This window comes from Oncorhynchus clarkii, chromosome 16 (genome assembly GCF_045791955.1).
Source record: "Oncorhynchus clarkii lewisi isolate Uvic-CL-2024 chromosome 16, UVic_Ocla_1.0, whole genome shotgun sequence".
NCBI lineage: Eukaryota > Metazoa > Chordata > Actinopteri > Salmoniformes > Salmonidae > Oncorhynchus > Oncorhynchus clarkii.
In genome coordinates this window covers 18,852,754-18,875,567 of record NC_092162.1, presented here as the reverse complement: position 1 = coordinate 18,875,567, position 22,814 = coordinate 18,852,754, and the positions used below count along the sequence as shown (strand labels likewise).

Genomic DNA, 22,814 nt, shown 5'->3' with positions numbered 1-22,814 from the left:
GAGCTGCACCCTCATTCAGCAAGAGTCAACACGTACACTTGTCATCCCCACTCCCCATGCATGTGTCGTAAGCCATCTCCTGCACGTCCTCAAATATCATACGTATTCTTCACTCCCGAGCTCTCCATTGATCAGGCCTCGCAAGCCTTTTCGTGTGGTTATGTGAGACGTGTTATGAAAGCAGCAGGTACACTGACTTGCACTCTGTCCTGTAATAAGGCAACCGTCTGCCTTCTGAAGTGGTATCTGGCCGCCTTATCTGCAGTACAGTGTTTCATAAGACCGGGTTGTGTAAGCTTGTGTAAGCAGTGGTGCGCTGGGGGACTTGCTGTTCATCTGTAGTGCATGGAGGTCGAGGGATGGGGGTTTAAGGGGATGGTGTTAGAGGGGTTGAGGGCAGGGCGATGGTAGGCAGAGAGGGAGGCTGGATGACTGGCTGCGGTTGTGACAGGTGACCATTAGGCCTGTCTCACATGGCTGGGCCCAGGGAAGCGAACACCTGGCCTGGGGCGGGGGACGGAGTGAGGGAAAGACGTGCTGCAGGAAGGAGCCCAGTTGACACTCGAAGGAAGGCGGGTCACGGCATCCACAGTGGAGATGAGAAAAGAGGGATTAGGAAGAGGGCGAGAAGGAAAGAAGAGGAGGAGAGATTAGAAAGACAGGGACATAAGGACCGGAGAGGAGGAGAGTAGAGATGACCGAAAGGGGACAACAAAGAGATGAGTGGAGCTTCTGGAGCCGAAAGAGTCCTGTTTTAACACTGCAAGATCTCGCCGCCTTCAATGGAACTTAACCTGTCCTCTAATAGAGACTTATCCTTATCCTGCCCTTTTATGGGGGCAGAAATGCACCACTTGCCGGAGTTGCCTGTTGCAAGTCCTCAATAGCTTTTATTGTCTCTTAACTTCACACTACTCCTTGTTTTCTAATAGTCCCTGATTTTAAATATGCTAATGATGAATACTAGCTATTGATGGAGAGATGTAGAGTGAGTGAGTGAGTGAGTGAGTGAGTGAGTGAGTGAGTGAGTGAGTGAGTGCGTGCGTGCAGTCTGAGTCAATATGAAAACAGGACCATGACTTCATGTTGGCTATTTAAGAAACAAACTGGCTAAAACTCACTGGGTGCTGTGCGTGCAAGCGTGTGTGTGCGTGTGTACATGATGATGAAGCTTGGCATTCTCAATAATTCAACCCTACAGGCATATTCATGTATATACAGCCAGTCATCGGAGACTGGGGTAAGTTGAGGGTTAGCATTTTAGCATCTCCTTAACTAGCCCAGCTACAAAGCCCAACCCTGGGGGGGGCGTTGAGGGATATGGGGGGGGGGGGGGGCGTTGAGGGATATGGTTGGAACAAGCTACTTAGAGATGGCTCATTTGTTTGTTGTTGAAGTGGAGAACTCTCTCATGTTCCCTCTCTTTCTCCCAGATATAAACACTTTAACATAACATTTGCATGCTCTCTTCATATTGATGTTTTTGCCTCCGAGGCATCGCTGCACAGCATGAACCCTCTCTTTATTTTCTTTGATGCGAAAGAGATTAAACCCCCCCCCCCCCCCCCCCCAACATTGCTCGTCTCTCTGATGTTGTTGTGGTGTTTTTAGCTGTCCTTGTTAGTCACTTCTTTAGTAATGTGCCTGTCACAGACGTAGTCGCCGAGCAGGAGAGGCAGAGTCTCTGGGCATTTTCAGATGGTCGCATGAGGACACCTGCACACTCAGTGGGAGTCTGGGGAGTCTGGCTTTACTCTAGGCACAGTTTGTGAACTACAAGTATAAGGGGATTCATGCTTTTTTCCCTGTGCAGTTTCAGACCTTTCCCACGCAATCAACCGTTACCACACACACATGCACATGAGTCAGGTCCAATATTATTGGCACCCTTGATAAACGTGAGCAAAATAATATAAATACTGAGCTATATTGTATGCTCCCCCAAAAATTCTAATAATATTTTATACTAATACAATTGCTCATAGAAAGAGATTTTGTTTACCAAGTAAAACATATTTTCTCTCAAAAAGATATGGGTCAAAATTATTGGCACCCCTGTTTTCCATACCTTTCAATACCTCACGAGGATAACGGCACTGAGCCTTTTTCTAAAATGTTTTATGAGATTACAGAACACATTGGAAGGGATCTTAGACCTTTCCAGAACAATGATATCCTTCGTCTGCACTTATGGGACCGCCCTCTTCAGTTCAAACCACAGGTTTTCAATGGGGTTCAAGTCCGTAGACTGAGATGGCCTCTTGTGGATGCTGCTGTCCCTTACAGTTGTGCCACGTTAATCGATTGATCAAACGCACATATATAGCCTACAGTATACTGTAATAATACTGTTCCTCTCATCTCGCTCACCTTCAAATACGATCCCTCCCCACCTATCAGCCTGCCTGTCTCTCCTCTCAGGAGGGGTAGGACGAGGAGAGCGAAGGATAGCCCATGATCCGGGAAGGACAAATTGTGGGTTTTAGTCCATCTGTCGGCCAGAGACCTAATCTCCTGGAATTGTGGCGCTCCCCTGCCAGCCGGCCCCACCCAAACATGACCCACCCCCTTTCCTCCGTGATACACATTGACCCACCCCCTTTCCTCTGTGATTCAATATGACCTATGACCCACCGTCGCTCCTCCGCCCGTCAATGTTGCCGGTGATTAACCCATTGAGTGACTAATGAAAAGAAATAGAAGTTATAACTTCCACATTGTGCTTGATACTGATGGCATCCTCTACAGTCTCTGCCTTGCCAGAATACACAAAGGGGGTAGATGCCTCGAATGGTAGATGTACCGTTTGTGAGCTTTTGTTGGGGTTTTTAGGTTTTTGGAGCTTTGAGACGCATGGGTTGGCGACTTTTGTGTATCTGACACCCTCCTCCTGTCCTTTCGTTTTGTTTCAGATATCTGCTGAAACAAAATGATCTGCGGGAGTGTTTCTTTTTCTGAGTGTAAGCATTTTAAACCCATGTTCTCTCTCTGTAATGATTTTCAGTTGGCCCCGACCCAGAATTTCTTTTTGCTGGGCCATTTTAAATATATAAAGTAGGTCATGGAAAATAGCTAGAGGCCCATTGGCCTCTGCGTTTCATATCCCCGAACCGTTTTGACTTACTTAAAGTCCTAAAAGCATCTCTCAATGTCCTAATGGGCTATTACCAAGGTACGTGGGGGATCTCATGAGATGGCAACAGGAGTTAATATTTCTCCTGCAGATTATTCATTGCTACGACTTTCAAGAGCGTAGTGTTTGGGTAACGCACTGTGGACCCTATGGAACACTCTGGGACTATCTATAGGTTCTTGAATCTCCTCACGCTCACTGACAATATCTCTCTCTTCTCATCGCTCTCTTTTTTTCTCCCTCTCCTCGCTCTCTGTCTTCATTCCTCCGTCCTCCAGGGCTTCTTTCGGAGGAGCATCCAGAAGAACATGGTGTACACGTGTCACCGGGAGAAGAACTGCATCATCAACAAGGTCACCAGGAACCGCTGCCAGTACTGCCGGCTGCAGAAATGCCTGGAAGTGGGCATGTCCAAGGAGTGTGAGTAGCACTGCTAAACTACACCACCCTGCCAACCCTAACCTCAGTACACTATACGCTACACCTCCCGGGTCAGGACGTCATCCACAGAGGCCATGTCGTTATCCAAACTATGCACTGACAATCAGGACAATTAAATCATTTCCGTTCGACTGCCATCTGGGATGAAATGTCTGGGTGTTTGATTGAGTTCTGATTGATGATATATCATGCGTCACTGAAGTACGCGGCACTGTCCAGTCGAGCCTATACTACACAACAAAAACTCTGATCACAATCATCATTCTCTATCATAGGGCCTCAGGTGTGTGTGTGTGTGTGTTGTGTGGTGTGTGGTGTGTGGTGTGTGGGTAGTGTGTGTGTGTGGGTAGTGTACACTGCCCCAATACACATTTTGGCTTTGCACAGTAATAGTGAGTCTTAGTGGACCTCTGTGATGAATATGTTAGCACCTGCGGAGAGTGAATGAGCAGGCGTCGCCTCTGATCAGTGCATCCCTGGGGCTGTGTCAACACACTCCCTCCCCTCACACATACACATACACACACTGTCAGACCAGATGAGCTAATTGGTGGAGGTGAGACACACACACACAGGTCCACACTGTAGGCATTGTAAATATACTGACACACACACACACAGGCGGGCACACTCCTCCCTCTCTCTGTCGTCTCTCTACTATGGTATTTACCCTCTTCATGGTACTGTAAGCGCTCTGCGAGTTTCCCACGCGGCTGGCCGTCTGAGGCCTACTGTAAAGTAAGTTATCCTCAGCGCTCCTTACCTCTGAATGGGCCCATTAATCATGATTATGAGGATTACGGCAGGCCCGCTCTGCAACACCCACCACAGGGACAGACAGGGGATAGTTTGAAATGGCACTGCCATCTTGTGGCTTGAAGTCGGTACTGCATGGCTGAAGGTAAATAGACAGGATAGGTAGAAGTGGAACCTAACAACTGATACAGGGTGAGATCTTTCTTCTGTTCATCTCCCTAATGGTTAAGGGCCAACTTCTATCTCAAGTTCAAAAAGTAGCCATATAGGTTAAATCTTAAGGCGTCAGCATGCTGGACTCCGGTAGGTGAACCGAAAGAGTGTGCTCGCATGCTCCCTTCAGCCTTCGCTTGAAAAACAAGAAAAAAGCGACAATACTGTACATATTGTCCATTTTGAGACACCGTAGCCAGTATACACTTCCTCACAATAGTCAGAATTAATCTGAGATAACTCAAGAAATCTGTCATCAATTTGAACGTTTTTGCAGAGGAGATCTTAGTCACGCAATTTCACAGCTAACTAAGATGTTTGGTGCAGTATTTCGTCTCTCATTGAAAGATTGAATGACAACAGACTTTATTGAAGAATCCCTACTGTTGACCAATCACCGACTAACGGCATTAGACTTTGGCTCCGGACTTCGGCTTTCCTCGAGAAACAATGTTGGGTTCCCGAACAGACGCTTTTAAATACCTTACCGGAGTCCAAAACGAACAAAAATGTTGTCATAATATATGCACAAACTCTTCCGAACTGTTTCGTCTGGGAAGCATGCTGACGGACGCCTTTACTCTCCCATACTCCCTCTATTTATTCTGTGTGTGTGTGTACTGATTGGGTTATGTGAGGGTGTAGTGTCGAGATGTCTTTCTCTGTGTGTCCCTGTGTCCTGGCTGATGACTTTGGTTGTGTTGCGGGGCTCCATCGGGGGGGGGGGGGGGCTGGCCATCTGGGGACCTGCGGGGAGCTACCGAGGAGGCTGGGAGGGCCGGCCACTCTGCTAGGGGACGTCTCGGTGACCTTGCGTCTGCTCGACAGCTCCAACACCGTCAGGACCGGTGCCAGGTGGCCATGCCGAGGCAGAGAGGGGGAGAGCGAGTGAAAGAGAAGGAGGGGAGAGATGGGTGGGGTTACCAGGGAAAGCCTGAGAGAGGAGTCAGTGATGTCGAGGAAAGGCAGGGGCTGGCCTGGAGTTTTTGGGGGAAATGCTCTTTTACAATAGCAATGTTGACTATGTTTGTTTCCTTCGGCGTGCCGTTAAACCTCTGCTGGTGACTAGGCGTGTAGAATGTAGACTTGATCCATGTCATGAAGTTGTGTGGTTTTCAATATAGTCTGTGTACGACAGAGAATGTTGTGTTTTGAATTTGGTTATTAACGTTCAGATTATAGGACAGTCCATTTCACTGTTCACACGTAAACGTTCCCCGCTGTAATTACTGTGGTAGGGTGTGTGTGTGGCTGTACTGTACTACGGGGGAGCCCTGTGTTAGTTAGTGTGTGCCCTGTCGAGGGGGTAAAACTGTGCCCCTCCTTGTCGCCTCAGCTCCTCGCTCCAGCTCCAAAGGCGGGATGGCGTTGGGCCCCCAGCCGCCGCCCCCACCCTTGGAGACCGGGAGAGGACAGACTGGGGCGCCAGGGGCGGACAGGGCAGCTCCCCCGGGTAAGCAGTCACCCCCCTCCTTCCCCAACTCCATTCCTCCGTCCCCTCTTTCCCTCCATCCATCCCTCATCACCTGTTTTCATCTCCCGTGCAGGGCCCTAGCATCTCCAGCATGTATGAACGGAGGAGGAGGAGGAGGGTAGGAGAGGATAGAGGGAGAATAAGTTTCATCATTGCCTGGCCAAAACAGAGCAGCGAGAGAGAGGCAGGCAGGAGAAGCAGGGCAACATTGACATTTTTATCTTTCCATTGAATTTAATCTGTGTGATGGACGACCTGTCATGGGTTTAATTTTCCTCCTTCAAATTATCCCTGTCTGTCAGCTAGCTGGCCCTCTCTCGCTTTCTCATGCACACGCACACACGTGCACGCACCCACGCATTCATACACACGCACGCAGACACATTGTCAAACGTAGCCTTTTATATTGTGAAGTCCACTATGAGTACAAGTGATTGATTGATGGGAGTATGTGTATTGCTTCTAGCATACCCAACACAATACTATACGCTACAATGAATAGACTGCTAGAATGTGTTTCATATCAGTGGGAAACCCAATTCCACACGGTCGTACCATTTTAAGAATGCTAGAAAGAATCCTTCATAGCTCAAACACATTCATATTCAAACAAAGCATTCGTGTAGACACAGTCCACGATTTACACACACACACACACACACACAAAATAATGCTGTGGGCTGTATTTCTTCTCCCCCTCGCTAGCCCTGCTATGGATCGCCCTCCAGTTATTGCACACAGCAATTCTCCGTGACTGATCGCGAGTCCCGGCTAATAGTTCTTTAATGACTGCGTTCAATTGTGTTGTGCAGCTTTTGATTGCGGTGTCAATTTGTCAGCACGGGTAATGTCTCTGCGTTAAGGATTCTCCACTTTTATTTAGGGAATTCATTTAACGTCTCCAACGGGCGCCATGTTGGGGGGGGGGGGGCCTGAGTCGCTTTGACAGGAGCGGGGGAGGGCCCGAGACACACACATACGCACACACACTCACATCATTCTCAGCTCTCCTCACCTGTCAGCTCCTTTAAAGGTGAATGGACTTTGTGGCAAGGAGAAATAGCTGTTGGCAAGTTGTATAGATGTAAGAAAGTGCTTTACTTTACTTACTTTATTTTTATTTGTTAGTGACGCACATTAATCAGTATCTCTGTAATTGTGCCAAATTTTGCCAAAAGTATCATTTTCATCTGAAGTCTTAGTGATTTGAGGGTGCGCTTACCTAGCAAATGCAGGATCTGCTGTTGTATAGTGTGTGAGTATCAGACCTGGATGCCCCCGTCCCCTTCCCCTTGTGTCTGTGGACTGATTTAATGAACGTTGTCCCTGTACGGTGCATCCCTTTCTGGCCCTGGGTCAGATGTTGTCCCTAGACAGACAGTAATCTGTGATGAGTTTTGTGTACCCCTATAATGGTTAGGATTTGGACAGGGGAACTGATCCAGGGTCTGTGCCTAAGGTTAACCTCTGGGTCGAGGTCTGGGACCACTGGGTCTGCGCTGGGGCTCGAGCTGTGGTCTGGGGAAAGGGGGAGAAGAGGAAAACAACAAACCCAGGGAAGACCTATCAGAGAACAAGTGAAGCTTGGAGCGACAAAGAGGGAAATAAGCTGGCGATTGAGGATTAAAGAGAGGGAGAAGAGAGGAATGCGCAACAGTGATGGAGATAGAAAGAGTGCATGAGAGCGAATGCTAGAGGGGGTTGTGCAGCTAGTGGGAGCGGGGGCTCAGTCGAGCCCTTAAAACCATTACCGCCTGGATATTTGTCATATTATGTTATTAGATTAGCCAGGGCCTCTAATGAAAGCAGTAGCAATGTGTCAGCATTATGAACGACCTTATCCGCCATAGCTATTTATCACCTAACCCGCCTCCCCTCGTCAGACCTATACACCTCAGGGTGGGTGAGGGGAGGGAGGGGGAGGAGGGAGAGAGCTGAATATACCCTAATGGCTTTCCAATGCTAAACACAGCAGCGGCTGGTGTATTTGTCATTTCGGGAGTGAGTGTAGCTACATTCACAGCAGCGGTCGGAGCGCCGCGGGGAATGGCATTTCTCAGGCTTTCCTTTTGGATTATTTCCTCAGTAATATCTCTGTCCCCCCTGGGCCAACCTCTCATGGTCGTTTATCTTCCCGGATGGGATCAGAGCTGGAATGTGTTCTGCTGGCTTCTTAGCTACAGAGGCCCTCGGAGCTTGATGTTTTCCTACTGCCACTTAATCATCCTCTTCTATCGGGTATCTGTCCTGTTAGCTAGCCTACATACACCACCTCCTACTCTTGTCCTTTTGCTACCTCTATTTTATATCTCAATCCCATCTTAGTTTCTGTCTAGATACCGCCACAATTTAAATACTGTTCCACAATTTGTTCCCCCCAACACAAGTGAAATCCTGGGTGCTTTACCCGCAGTTTAATTTCACCGATGGTCTTGCCATTTCATTTTGGTTTTATTTCTGTCTTTGATATCACAATTACTTTCTAGTTTAGGCAGGAAATACAGTATCCTTCCTAGACTGTTTGTAAACCAACCAACTGAAACCGAGACATACCAAATTTACCTCCGAAGCCCCCTTCTTTTTAACACACCTTTTAGACATTCCACTGCTAAATGGCCTCCCTGTTCCTAAACCCTGCTTCTCTTCCTTCTCTCTCCCGTCAGCGGTGAGGAACGACCGGAACAAGAAGAAGAAGGATGAGAAGAAGCCGGAGTGCACTGAGAGCTACGTGCTGAGCACTGAGACGGAGCAGATGATCAACAGGGTCAGCAAGGCGCATAAGGAGACCTTCCCTTCCCTCTGCCAGCTCGGCAAATACACTACGGTGAGCACCACAATACTTAGTCAGAGGTGTGTGTGTTTCTGTATGTAAAATCTCACAGATTACCAGGACAGTGCATTCGCTCATCTGTTGTGGTTGGTATTTTAACTGAATGATTCTTCAAAGTGTTGTTTAAGTGTAGCTTCAGAACCTTGTTGGTGCTGCTACCTGTGATTCTCATAATCACAGAGTTCATTAATTTGATTTATTGTGTCATTCATGTTGTCTGTGTGGAGTCTTGAATGCAGGGGCGCAACTTTGTTTTTAGAAGTGGGGGGGACATAATCTGGCAGAGGATTCCCCCCCCCCAAAAAAAAACAAAGAATTGGGGCATCTAAGATAATTTCCTGCATTTCTGCACAGTCCAATATGACCCATGGCCCTTCTAGCCCTCTTAATTTAGAACACAAAAAAAAGCAAAAATGTCCCAGTCATCAAGCTAGTTAAGAGATCATTGTTAAATATGTCTAAGTGATAAGACTGAACAAGATCAAAGCTAATTCAATAATCAATATTGTTGCACCTTTAACCAATAACCTAACAAATGAACAACTCTTTTAAAATGAAGTACAAGGACTTTTGATTGTGTTTATTAAGAAATCCTCTATCAAATTTCAGCCAGCCCACCCAGCCAGCCCGATCCTTCTACACACCCGACCCCCACCAGCCTAGTCAATAACTAAACTCTCTTCCAACAGATTTTTTTTTCACAGTCTTTAGGTTTGGGAATAAAGTTTCAAAATAATACAAAAAATAAGCGCAAAGCTACACATACATTATACATATTTTATTTCAGCTCATGAAACATTAATTATACATTATCTAAGAATAGAATCAATGGTTCAATAATTGAAATGACCGTTATTCCCAGATCCCAGACTGTAGCATTAATCTACTGTCCTGTAGGTACTGTAGGTCTACCCATCAACTCAAGATGGAACTTTGTATCATTCAATAATATTGTTAATATACTGCAAAAATCACCAGAACTCCGTAGACTGGTCTTCCCTGGCTGTCTGACCCTGCTGGGACACCTGTCACCATCTGATCCTGCTAAGACATGATGATCATGGTGCACCGTCAGTACACAACACTATGACAGTGAAGCCTGTAGAGCTGTTTATTACTAGAATTATCTAGGGAAACTGACAAATCAATAAGATTACATTGCTATACTGACTAATAAAAACTCACATTGCACAAAACCGCCATTTTTGGCCAGCTCTCTTTCTCTGTATATCAACTGGCGAAAGCAATCAAAGTTAATTTACTTCTGTTGAAACGGGACAAAAAGGCTACAAAACATTTCCATACAAACAACAGCTGTTAAATGGTAATAATAGCCACCTCATATCGCAATCTGATACTGATAGCTACAGGCTAGACTAGAGCTAAATTGGCTTTGGTGGCTACTAGCTCTCTAATTCATTCACCTCAGTCGAGACACTACTAGCTCAGTACTGGCAATTTCAGAATGTGACCCCCGTCCCCCCCCCGTCCCCCCGTCCCCAGTGAAAGTTGCGCTGCTGCTTCAATGTAAAACCATCTTCATCCAATAAAAACAGGTTAGCCATCAAACTCTTACTAGTTTCTCTATCTCATTCACAGAGTAACAGCTCGGAGCGGCGTGTGGCTTTGGACGTGAACCTGTGGGACAAATTCAGTGAGCTGTCCACCAAGTGTATCATCAAGACGGTGGAGTTTGCCAAGCAGCTGCCCGGCTTCACCACGCTCACCATCGCTGACCAGATCACCCTGCTCAAGGCCGCCTGTCTGGACATACTGGTAAGGGGATCGCTTGTGGTTAGGTCTACTAATGGTTGTCTGGAACAAATGCTAACACACCCTCTCGGATCGCTCTTCACGATCAGAGTTGGTCAATTAACCAACCATGGTCCTGGTCCATCTGAGAGGGAGTACAGGCGTTTGTTCCAGCACTAAAACACCATATCACCAACAAATCACCTTATAAGTAGGAACTCGATCAGTTGAAACGGATGTATGAGTGCTGGGGTGGTGTAAAAACCTGCACACAATCTAGTTTTTTCAGGCCTGGGATTAGTGAGTGGTGACCACTCTATTATATAAGATCTGTTCATAGGATTATTGAAAGTACTACAGCTACTTATCGATTCATACCCCATGCTATTTCATGATTGGCCTATGTATTTTATTTCTGGCATTCTCAACCAATCCTGCGCTCTGCTCCCTCAGATTCTGCGGATCTGCACGCGCTACACACCGGAGCAGGACACCATGACGTTCTCGGACGGCCTGACGCTAAACCGGACCCAGATGCACAATGCCGGCTTCGGACCGCTCACCGACCTGGTGTTCGCCTTCGCCAACCAGCTCCTCCCCCTGGAGATGGACGACGCCGAGACGGGGCTGCTCAGCGCCATCTGTCTGCTGTGTGGAGGTACTGCGGCTGTTTGGATTCAACCAATGCTACTGCATATACAGACGCACCCATACACACTCAGTGATTTGAAGTTGATAATGACATTGTGCCCGGGTAGAGTAGGGTAGGGGTTAATCTGCCTCGTCTTCATGTGGCTGTGAAGGTGTCGCTGTCTAAAACCAATAGAGCTGGTCACATCGCTTCTCATTATAGGCAACTGTCACTGTACCGTATTCCAGCATTCACATATTGGACAGGCTCAAAACTATACTGAACAAAAATATAAATACAACCTGTAAACGGTTGGTCTCATGTTTCATGAGCTGAAATAAAAGATCACAGAAATTTTCCATACACACACAAAGCTTATTCATCAAAAATGTTGTGCACAAATTTGTTTATGTCCCTGCTAGTGAGCATTTCTCCTTTGCCAAGATCATTCATCCACCTGATAGGTGTGGCATATTAAGAAGCTGATTAAACAGCATGATCGTTACACAGGTGCACCTTGTGCTGGGGACAATAAAAGGCCACTTTTAAAAAGGCAGTTTTGTCACACAACACAATGCCACAGATCTGTCAAATTTTGAGGGAGCGTGCAATTGGCATGCTGACTGCAGGAATGTCCACCATAGCTGTTGCCAGATGATTTAATGTTAATTTATCTATCATAAGCCACCTCCAACGTCGTTTTAGAGAATTTGGCAGTACGTCCAACCAGCCTCACAACTGCAGACCACTTGTATGGCGTTCTGTGGGCGAGCAGTTTGCTGATGTTAACGTTGTGAACAGAAGTGCCCCATGGTGGGCAGGCATAATATGGCATGAAATAGGCAGGCATAAACTATGGACAACGAGCACAATTGCATTTTATCGATGGCAATTTGAATGCAGAGAATGCATACAGTTTAGCATGAGCTCTATTTATTACATTTCAACTCACTGAACACACCCCCCCCTGTATTGTGTTTGTGGCTGTGTGTAGATCGGCAGGACCTGGAGCAGGCAGACAAGGTGGACGTACTACAGGAGCCCCTACTGGAGGCTCTGAAGATCTACGTGAGGAAGAGGAGGCCTCACAAACCACACATGTTTCCCAAGATGCTGATGAAGATCACCGACCTGAGGAGCATCAGTGCCAAAGGTGATAGGCAGTCCGAGACATCCGTCTACACCGTTGACCATTTCTTTCTCGTTCAAAGGTTGTCTGAAATAGGCCAAGATCAGGCATCTTGCGATTGGTTCACGGATGATCGATAACGGACAGGACACAAATGTAGTTCCCTCAGTGTTACGACAGGTGTGCAGCAGGGGTCGATTTTTGGGGCCCTGTTCTCTTCACTATTTATATGAAACCTGTAACATTCCTCTCTATGCGGATGGTACAGTTATTACTGTTATTTACTCCTATGCCCCCTCAGTACAGCAGACCTTTCATGACAATTTTGACAATTCAAAAATCACTTACTGATCTTGAAACTAGTGCCTAATGCCAATAAAACCCTAATTGATGTTCTCTAGGTCTTGTAATATTGACCCTGAGGGCCTGCGTATTTGCACGTGATGATACATTGAAAAACTGACAAAAAAGCTGAGAATTAAGATGGGTTTTGTATAGAAAAAAATCCTGCTTCACTTTGAAAAATAGAAGGAAGATTGTTCAAGGAACGCTTCTCCCAGTGTTTTATTATGGTGATATAATCTACATGCATGCGGCAGCCTCTGTTTTTTAAAACCTTCAGACTCAGTCTATCACTCAACACTGCGTTTTATCACTGGGGACAATTTTCTTACACATCATTGCATTTTGTATAGTTCTGTTGGCTGGGAGCCTCTGACTACCAGAAGGTCCCACTTTGTATATGAAGTGTTTCTTCAGAGACCCCCCCCCCCCCCTTACTCAGCTCACGTCTTAATTGGAAGTCCTGTTTCAATTAGCGTTATATTATAATGGACTACTATATATAGTAGTTAAAGCTGCAATATTCAACTTTTTGGGCGACCTGACCAAATTAACATAGAAATGGGATTTTTAGATCTGTAATTTTTATCGAAAGCAAGTCTAAAGAAGCATAGATCTGTTCTATGTGCACTATTTATATGCTTCCCATTCTTAAGTTTTGTTTTTGCGTCTTTTACTTTCGGTTTTGTAAACCAGCTGAGAATACAATATTTTTGGTTATGGAAAATATATTTCACAGCGGTTTAGATGGTACAACGATTCTCTACACTATACTTGCTTGTTTTGTCACAAACTGAAATTAGGTAAACTATTTTAATTTTAGCAACCAGGAAATGGAGGCGCAATTTCTGCATGGTGCACCTTTTAAGGTACTTACTTTGCAACGTCCATAAAGGTTTAAACTAAATTGTAAAGGTATACATTTGTAATGTAGATCCAAGTCAAGTGTGACTCATTCATATAAAGGGGTTGAATGTCCGCAACTGAGGACAGACTAACACCATATCTTGGTCCTCCCCTCCTCAGGAGCCGAGCGTGTCATCACCCTGAAGATGGAGATCCCGGGCTCCATGCCCCCTCTCATCCAGGAGATGCTAGAGAATTCTGAGGGTCTGGAGAGTGGGGCCACAGGCTCCCGGACCAGTGGGGCCCTCCCAGGCAGCTGCAGCCCCAGCCTATCCCCAAGTTCCGCCCAAAGCAGCCCCAGCCCCACCACACAGTCACCGTAGCAAGCCGCCCTCTTTTTCGCTCATCCCCCTCCTTTCTCCCTGTGGTTGGGGGGTCCTCAATGGACACAGAGACTGGCGTATTCTTGAGTGTTCCTCCCTATGTGCGATACACCCTCTCCTGCTCCACCCCCCCAAAGACACTGTCGGGAAAATGGCGGACGGGCGGTGGTGGGATTTCTCCGTTTTCTGGAACACTGCTGATATCTCCTCTGTCCCTCACCCTTCCCTCTCTCTCTCTCTCTCTCTCTCTCTCTCTCTCTACCTGAAAGACTGAGGGAAGGAATCGAGCAGTCAGAGCTGTGGACACTGGTCCACTCAGAGGGGCTGGTGGGAAAGGAGGAAACAGACAGACAAATGGACAGGACAAGCGGACAGACTAACACCAGACACTTTTCTCGTTTCTCCAAGGCGGACTGCAGGCATGGACTTGTCGAAGAAGAACCCACATAAAAAGACTGGGTCATTCTCCTTTTCCATCTTTGAAAAACAGATTTCGTACAAAATATATATAAATATATATAGAAAGTAAGGAACTGTTGTGATTGAATTCTTCTTGATGGAATAGCAGGTTGAGAAGAAAAACTACATTTTTGTGTGTTTTAATTGTTTTATACCCATGAGGGTTTCAAAAGAGAATTGTTCCATTATTTTATCACATACTGATTATGTTTTAATTAACAAAAGTAAAGAAGTTAAAATTACTTTTTCAATTTAAAGACATACACACGCAAATGTGCACAGAAAAGAGTTGCGATAAATATCGAACTATTCCAGGTTGGGTTTGCTTTTTCTCTCCTTTTTCTTTTCTGCTGCAAAGAGAATGGGAAAAAAAATGATTGTATGAGCTTGGATGTATGATATGGTCACAGGTCCTTCAAGAAATCAAATGAATGAAGTTCAGGTGTATTTTAAGTAGCCTTTGAGTTCATGTATATAAGCTGTATTCATTTCTTAAAAAAAAAAAAAACTACGGATACCTTTTTACGTTTTTTGTTCATAGGTTTCTGTTTCAAGAAAAATATATTTTAAGCACATTTTCCTGAAGGAAACGCATCTGTTTGTCCCTTTAAATGAGGGACAGGTCCATAGAAATCACAATGGTTCTTAAAAACAGCAGCCACAATTTAGTTCACTCTCACCCCTTAAATTACAACATAGATTTCCATGAATACGAAAAAGAAAACCAAAGCACTCATATTGGGGCTTTTTGGTGATTGGATTTGGGGAGTTGGAGGGTTGAGAGCCAGGCGCTGGGTTCATCCAGCTAGGCACAGAGACTAGACACAGCATGGTTCCCAAATAGATTACAATGTGACGGATGGAGTACAGTACACACATTTTCCCCAAAAAAATTATATGGGGGAGGGTAACTTGAGTGATCTAGTGTTCCCTATTGATGGTGAAGAAAGTTGGCCTTGTTGACTATGCTCTCACGACTACACCAACAACCTGGGTCGTATTCATTAGGCATGAAAAATTAAAAATAAGTGATTGACACAGGGAGAGTCTACCCTCCCCCCCTTGTAAAATGTTTTGCAGTGTGCACTAATGAATGTGACCCCGTTTTGGGAAACGGGACCTTTTGACCTTTGCCTCAGAGCAATACCACCTGTGATTCTTCATAGAAGCCCAACATCACCACCGAGCCTAGTTTTTGATTCTCACACGCAGCTCGCTCAAACATTCATCACTGTACACAAACACATACCGATGTCTCAGGAAGGAATCATTCTATATGCTTTGCTTGTTCTTTGTAAGAGTTTCCACTGTGCTGCACCCCACTGCCTATCACACACACTGACACACATATGCATGCTACTGAATTCTACAACTCCACAATCACTCGTCTCTGCTAGGCCAGTACTTTGCAGAGAGACCGGTCTGAACAACAAGAGCTATGAAGAGGATGTCAATATGGATTCTGTTGGAATCATAAATGTGTTCCTTTTTTTTTTTTTCTTCTTTATTTGTACGGTCAAAGCTGCTTTTTTTTTACCCTCAATTTTTCACCTGTCCACAACAGCGCACAAGCCTCACCCCAGCGAATCTGGATTAGCAACACAAACCCCTCGATTTGAGAAGTATGGAATATGTTGCAATTTTTTTCCAAATTCATCAGGCAACTTAAAATAAAAACATTTCATAATAGTGTTTGTGTGTGCCTGAAGCAGTGTTTGATTACACATTTACGATAATACATCAAGATGTGTAATATATATATATATATTTTATAGTCTTATACTTGAGTAGTCTTCTGCACCTGAGCCTTGTCCTTTGAGAAGCATTACTTGGCGTGTAAACAAATGTCTGTCATATACACCCCACTGATAGATGAGTAGGCCTCTTCTGATAGAAGAAATACATTGATGGCAGCAACGGCTACCATTTACGGACAGTCATAATGTCTTGCATAATGTTAAGTACGCAGTAATGAATGGGTTCCGTGGTATGGTATATGTGCTGTTGCAGACTGCAGTACAGTACGAGGACAACCATACAAACGTTAGGCCCTCAAATACCAACGAAGGCTATGGAGTTCTACTGGTAGCAAGCAGGCCATCGAGAGGGGTTATTTGTCATCTGGCATAGAATGTTTAATATCACTCCTCACAGACGGTAAACTACGAACACAGAGCATACTGCGTCTCTGCTTGTGCTTGGGAGGGATTGTACTAGTTCTTGTAACTGCATGAGATAAGAACAGCTTTTCAAATCAGCGAGAAAGATGTTTGCTGCAGTTACTCAAATGGCTTCATCATTTGATTGGTAGAAGATATAGTGTTCCTCATTTTTAAGGAACAGTGTACAGGTGTCTAATTTATTTTGGATTACCAGCCTTTTGAGTACGTTTAAATGCACAGTAATAATTTTATATTAAACTGACTATGGCAGTAGGCAGATTATGCAATAGTAATGTAAATACCTTACTCTGTTTATCAATCTGTGTACGGTCAAAATCAAAGTAAGTATACTCTGATTAAAACACCTGGATTTCTGAGCAATCTTTAGAATTATTAAGACTTGGAAACACCTTAAATCGGCGTTCCAGCTGTGTATTTCTACTGAACAAAAATAAATATGAAACAATTTCAAAGATTTTAATGAGTTACAGTTCATATAAGGAAATCAGTCCATTTAAATACATGGATTATTCCCTAATCTATGGATTTCACATTTATTTAATCTGTATTTAACTAGGCAAGTCCGTTATGAACAAATGCTTATTTACAATTTACATTTTCCTCACGCAGAGCGACACATCTCCTTCACATAGAGTTGCTCAGGCTGTTGATTGTGGCCTGTGGAATGTTGTCCCACTCCTCTTCAATGGCTGTGCGAAGTTGCTGGATATTGGTAGAAACTGGGACACGCTGTCGTACACGTTAATCCAGAGCGACCCTAACATGCTCAATGGGTGACATGTCTGGTGAGTATACAAGTCATGGAAGAACTGGGACATTTTCTGCTTCCAGGAATTTTGTACAGATCCTTGCGACATGGGGCCATGCATTATCATGCTGAAACATGAGGTGATGGCGGCGGATGAATGGCACGACAATGGGCCTCAAGATCTAGTCACGGTATCTCAGTGCATTCAAATTGCCATTGATAAAATGCAATTGTGTTCATTGTCCGTAGCTTATGCCTGCCCATACCATAACCCCACCGCCACCATGGGGCACAACATTGACATCAGCTCACCCACACAAGGCCATACACGTAGTCTGCGGTTGTGAGGCTGGTTGGACGTACTGCCAAATTCTCTATAATAACGTTGGAGGCGGCTTATGGTAGAGAAATTAACATTCAATTCTCTGGCAACAGCTCTAGTGGACATTGCTGCAGTCAGCATGTCAATTGCACGCTCCATCAAAACTTGAGACATCTGTGGCATAGAGCCCCACTGTGGAGGTGTCATAATACCCATAAAACCTAGCGGTCAAACAGGGAAATGGTTCCAATTGTTTTTCCACTATTCATTTTTCCCCATACCGGATTAAAGAAACACTTCAAATAAGGGCTGTGTAGGCTTACCATGGTTTGAGGTTTTGTAAATCTCTTTCGGACAAGGTGACTTATCAGCTCTACTTACTCTCAGTTTCAAAAATGCTAATTAGCATCAAAGTAGACACCATGCAAAACTACAATTCCCTGCAAGCTCCATCACATCATTTCTAGCTGACACCTTTGCTAACAGGTATTGTGTCCATTTAAAACTTGCACAAGACATTTCACAGAATTGTCCATTTAAAGAAATGTAGCCAATGTATTAATTACTACATTGAACAAACATTAGATAGTTAATCCAAAGATTCTTACCTTTGCCTCGATTCGGCAGTCTCGTCCAGATCATCATGGCATTTGTAGTTCTTTATGATAGCCACATTAGCAGTTAATTAGCATTTCATATTTGGGGCGTAAATACAGACAAATATATTGATAAAAGTCACCTTGTCCTAGAGAGATTTACACAGTTATCAGAACATCACGCCAAGGTAAGCCTACACTTCTTCACTGAGGTTTAACGGCGGTTAGCATCCAATAAATGTTGCATTACCGCCACCTACTAGACTGATGTATAACTCCCTTATACTGTGCTAAAAAGAAAATACCCTACCATCTAACACTACACTCACTAAATTATATTCATATTTTTTTTTATAAATCAATAAAACCACCCTATTCCTATTTAAATTTTTTACATCTATTTAGTCCTACTTCAGGCCACCAGCCTGAAATTATGGGACACCACTTAAGACACCCTGGAAATCTTCTGACATCAAGTCTTGCACACCCAAATACCTCTCTGCAGCTGCCACCACAACCTCAATTTTCTGCGACATACTTATTAATGCTAAAAATACAATCTTACCGAAACATACAGTGCCTTCGGAAAGTATTCAGACCTCTTGACTTTTTCCAGGGGTCTGTCATGTGCCTTTTACTGAGGAATGGCTTCCGTCTGGCCACTACCATAAAGGTCTGATTGGTGGAGTGCTGCAGAGATGGCTGTCCTTCTGGAGGTTTCTCCCATCTACACAGAGGAACTCTAGAGCTCTGTCAGAGTGACCATCAAGTTCTTGGTCACCTCTCTGACCAAGACCCTTCTTCCCCAACTGCTCAGTTTGGCCGGGCAGGCAGCTCTAGGAAGAATCTTGGTGGTTCAAAACTAATTCTATTTAAGAATGATGGAGGCCACTGTGTTCTTGGAGACCTTCAGTGCAGCAGACATATTTTGGTACCCTTCCCCAGATCTGTGCCTCAACACAATCCGGTCTCAGAGCACTTTGAACAATTTAAAAAAATATATATTTTACCTTTATTTAACTAGGCAAGTCAATTAAGAACAAATTCTTATTTTCAATGACAGCCTAGGAACAGTGGGTTAACTGCCTTGTTCAGGGGCAGAACGACATATGTTTACCGTGTCAGCTCAGGGATTCGATCTTGCAACCTTTCGGTTACAAGTCCAACGCTCTAACCACTACCTGCTGCCCAATTCCTTCACCCTCATGGCTTGGTCTTTGCTCTGACACCTGTATATAGCCTCATTTATTTTTTTTCTTTACTTATCTATTGTTTACCTAATACCTATTTTTTTACTTAAACTGCGCTGTTGGTTAAGGTAAGTAAGCATTTCACTGTAAAGTTTACACCTGTTGTATTCAGCGCACGTGACAAACTTTGACTTGATTTGACATGCACTGTCAACTTTGAGACCTTATATAGACAGATGTGTGCCTTTCCAACTCATGTCCAATCAATTAAATTTACAACAGGTGGACACCAACCAAGTTGTAAAGACATCTCAAGGATGATCAATGGAAACAGGATGCACCTGTGCTCAATTTCGAGTCTCATAGCAAAGGGTCTGAATACTTATGTAAATAAGGTATTAGAGTTTTTCAAGTTTTTTTATTTTAATTTCTAAAAACGGTTTTTGCTTTGTCATTATGGGGTATTGTGCGTAGATTTTTATTTAATCAATTTTAGAATAAGGCTGTAGCTTAACAAAATGTGGACAAAGTCAATGGGTCTGAATACTTTCCGAAGGCACTGTATATAACTTGTTGGCTTATCCCTCTGTACTGGTAAAGATCTACTACTCATAACACTCCTCTCAGGATCCCTCCCCCTTGACTCATCTTCCTCTACTTTCTTCACTGCCTCACCATATGAAAACTTCTGCACTACTCTAACATTGGAATCCTCAACCTGCCTCTCTCGCACCGGACATTTCTAATTCAACACCATAGTACCCTCCAAGCTCATGAGTAAGCTCGGGGCCCTGGGTCTGAACCCCGTCCTATTCAATTCGGTCCTGGACTTCCTGACGGGCAGTGTGGTGTTGCGCCTCTTCAATCTCAGAAGTCTGAAGAAATTTGGCTTGGCCCCCAAAAAAACTCACAAACTTTTATAGGTGCACACTTGGGAGCATCCTTTCGGGCTGTATCACCGCCTGGTACGGCAACTGCACCACCCACAACCGCAGGGCTCTCCAAAGGGTGGTGTGGTCTGTCCAGCACATAAACGGGGGCAAACTACCTGCCCTCCAGGACACCTACAGCACCCGATGTCACAGGAAGGCCAAAAAGATCATCAAGGACAACAACCACCCAAGCCACTGCCTGTTCATCCTGCTATCATCCAGAAGGCGAGGTCAGTACAGGTGCATCAAAGCAGGGACCGAGAGACTGAAAAACAGCTTCTATCTTCAAAGTCATCAGACTGTTAAATAGCCATCACTAGCACATAGAGGCTGCTGCTTATATATATAGACTTGCAATCACTGGCCACTTTAATAAATGGAACACTGATCACTTTAATAATGATTACATATTTTGCATTTCTCATCTCATATGTATATACTGTATTCTATTCTACTGTATCTTAGTCTATGCCGCGCCGACATTGCTCGTCCAAATATTTATATATTCTTAATTCCATTCCTTAACTTTGGATTTGTGTATATTGTGTGTAGTGTTGTGAAATTGTTAGATATTACTTGTTAGATATTACTGCACTGTTGGAGCTAGAAACCCAAGTATTTCGCTACACCTGCAATAACATCTGCTAAACACGTGTATATGACCAATAAAATTTGATTTGATTTGATTTCCGCCGGTCTAATGTCCATTGCTCTTGTTTCTTGGCCCAAGCAAGTCTCTTCTTATTATTGCTGTCCTTTAGTAGCGGTTTATTTGCAGCAATTTGACAATGAAGAACTAATTCACACAGTCTCCTCTGAACAGTTGATGTTGAGATGTGTCTGAACTCTGTGAAGCATTTATTTGGTCTGCAATCTGAGGTGCGTTTAATTGCCAATTTCTGAGGCTGGTAACTCTAAATAACTCTGGGTCTTCCTTTCCTGTGGCAGTCCTCATGAGAGCCAGTTTCATCATAGCGCTTGATGGTTTTTGCGACTGCACTTGAAGAAACTTTCAAAGTTCTTGACATTTTCTGGACTGCTTATTTGAGCTTTTCTTGACATAATACGGACTTGGTCTTTTACCAAATAAAGCCATCTTCTGTATACCACCCCTACCTTGTCACAACACAACTGACTGGTTCAAACGCATTGAGAAGGAAAGAAATTCCACAAATGAGCTTTTAACAAAGCACACCTGTTAATTGAAATGCATTCCAGGTGACTACCTCATGAAGCTGGTTGAGAGAATGCCAAGAGTGTGCAAAGCTGTCATCAAGGCAAAGGGCAGCTATTTTGAAGAATCTCAAATATAAAATATATTTTGATTTGTTTAACACTTTTTGGTTACTACATGATTTCAAATCTGTTATTTCATAGTTTTGATGTCTTCACTACTTTTCTACAATGTAGAAAAAAAGAAAAAAATAAGAAAAACCCTTGAATGAGTAGGTGTGTATAAACTTTTGACTAGTACTGTATATGCTAACATGAATTTGTTGGGCAAACATCAAAACTCAAAAGAACAGACAACGACTCTTCTGTTTCGCCACTCATGCCACCCTGTCTGCGTCGCACCAAATGACGAGCATCACAAACACCGGGAATCTTACATTTTTTACAAGTTATTTTTTAATTTCACCTTTATTTAACCAGGTAGGCCAGTTGAGAACAAGTTCTCATTTAGAACTGCGACCTGGCCAAGATAGAGCAAAGCAGTGTGACACAAACAACACAGAGTTACACATGGGATAAACAAACATACACACTAGAAAAGTCTATATACAGTGTGTGCAAATGTAGTAAGATTAGGGAGGTAAGGCAATCAATAGGCCATAGTGGTGAAATAATTACAATTTAGCAATTAAACACTGGAGTGATAGATGTGCAGAAGATGAATGTGCAAGTAGAGATACTGGGGTGCAAAGGAGCAAAAAAATGTAAAACAATATGGGGATGAGGTAGTTGGGTGGGCTATTTACATATGGGCTATGTACAGGTGCAATGATTGGTAAGCTGCTCTGACAGCTGATGCTTAAAGTTAATGAGGGAGATATAAGTCTCCAGCTTCAGTGATTTTTGCAATTCATTCCAGTCATTGGCAGCAGAGAACTGTAAGGAAAGGTGGCCAAAGGAGGAGTTGGCTTTGGGGGTGACCAGTGACCAGTGAAATGTACCTGCTGGAGCGCGTGCTACGGGTGGGTGGTGCAATGGTGACCAGTGAACTGAGATAAAATGGGGCTTTACCTAGCAAAGACTTATAGATGACCTGGAGCCAGTGGGTTTGGCAACGAATATGAAGCGAGGGCCCACCAACGAGAGCATACAGGTCGCAGTGGTGGGTAGTATATGGGGCTTTGGTGAAAAAATGGATGGAACTGTGATAGACAACATCCAATTTGCTGAGTAGAGTGTTGGAGGCTATTTTGTAAATGGCATTGCCGAAGTCAAGGATCG

The 22,814-nt window shown here is 44.2% G+C and overlaps 1 protein-coding gene across 9 annotated transcripts in view; it reads left to right on the top strand.

Moving 5' to 3' along the window:
* Positions 1–16,080, top strand: part of LOC139368116 (retinoic acid receptor, alpha a) — a 216,458-nt gene extending 200,378 nt beyond the window's left edge. For 2 of the 9 annotated variants that reach the window (XM_071106696.1, XM_071106695.1), the window contains 6 exons: positions 3,412–3,553; positions 8,681–8,841; positions 10,447–10,623; positions 11,053–11,257; positions 12,225–12,383; positions 13,728–14,899. In XM_071106696.1, the coding sequence (XP_070962797.1) occupies positions 3,412–3,553; positions 8,681–8,841; positions 10,447–10,623; positions 11,053–11,257; positions 12,225–12,383; positions 13,728–13,930 (1,047 nt within the window). In that variant the 3' untranslated portion in view covers positions 13,931–14,899. Of the gene's footprint in view, positions 1–3,411; positions 3,554–5,879; positions 5,997–8,680; positions 8,842–10,446; positions 10,624–11,052; positions 11,258–12,224; positions 12,384–13,727 lie in introns of all 9 variants that reach the window. The other 7 variants (XR_011626924.1, XR_011626923.1, XR_011626926.1 and 4 more) reach the window with 7 other exon arrangements.
* Positions 16,081–22,814: the final 6,734 nt, after the last annotated feature.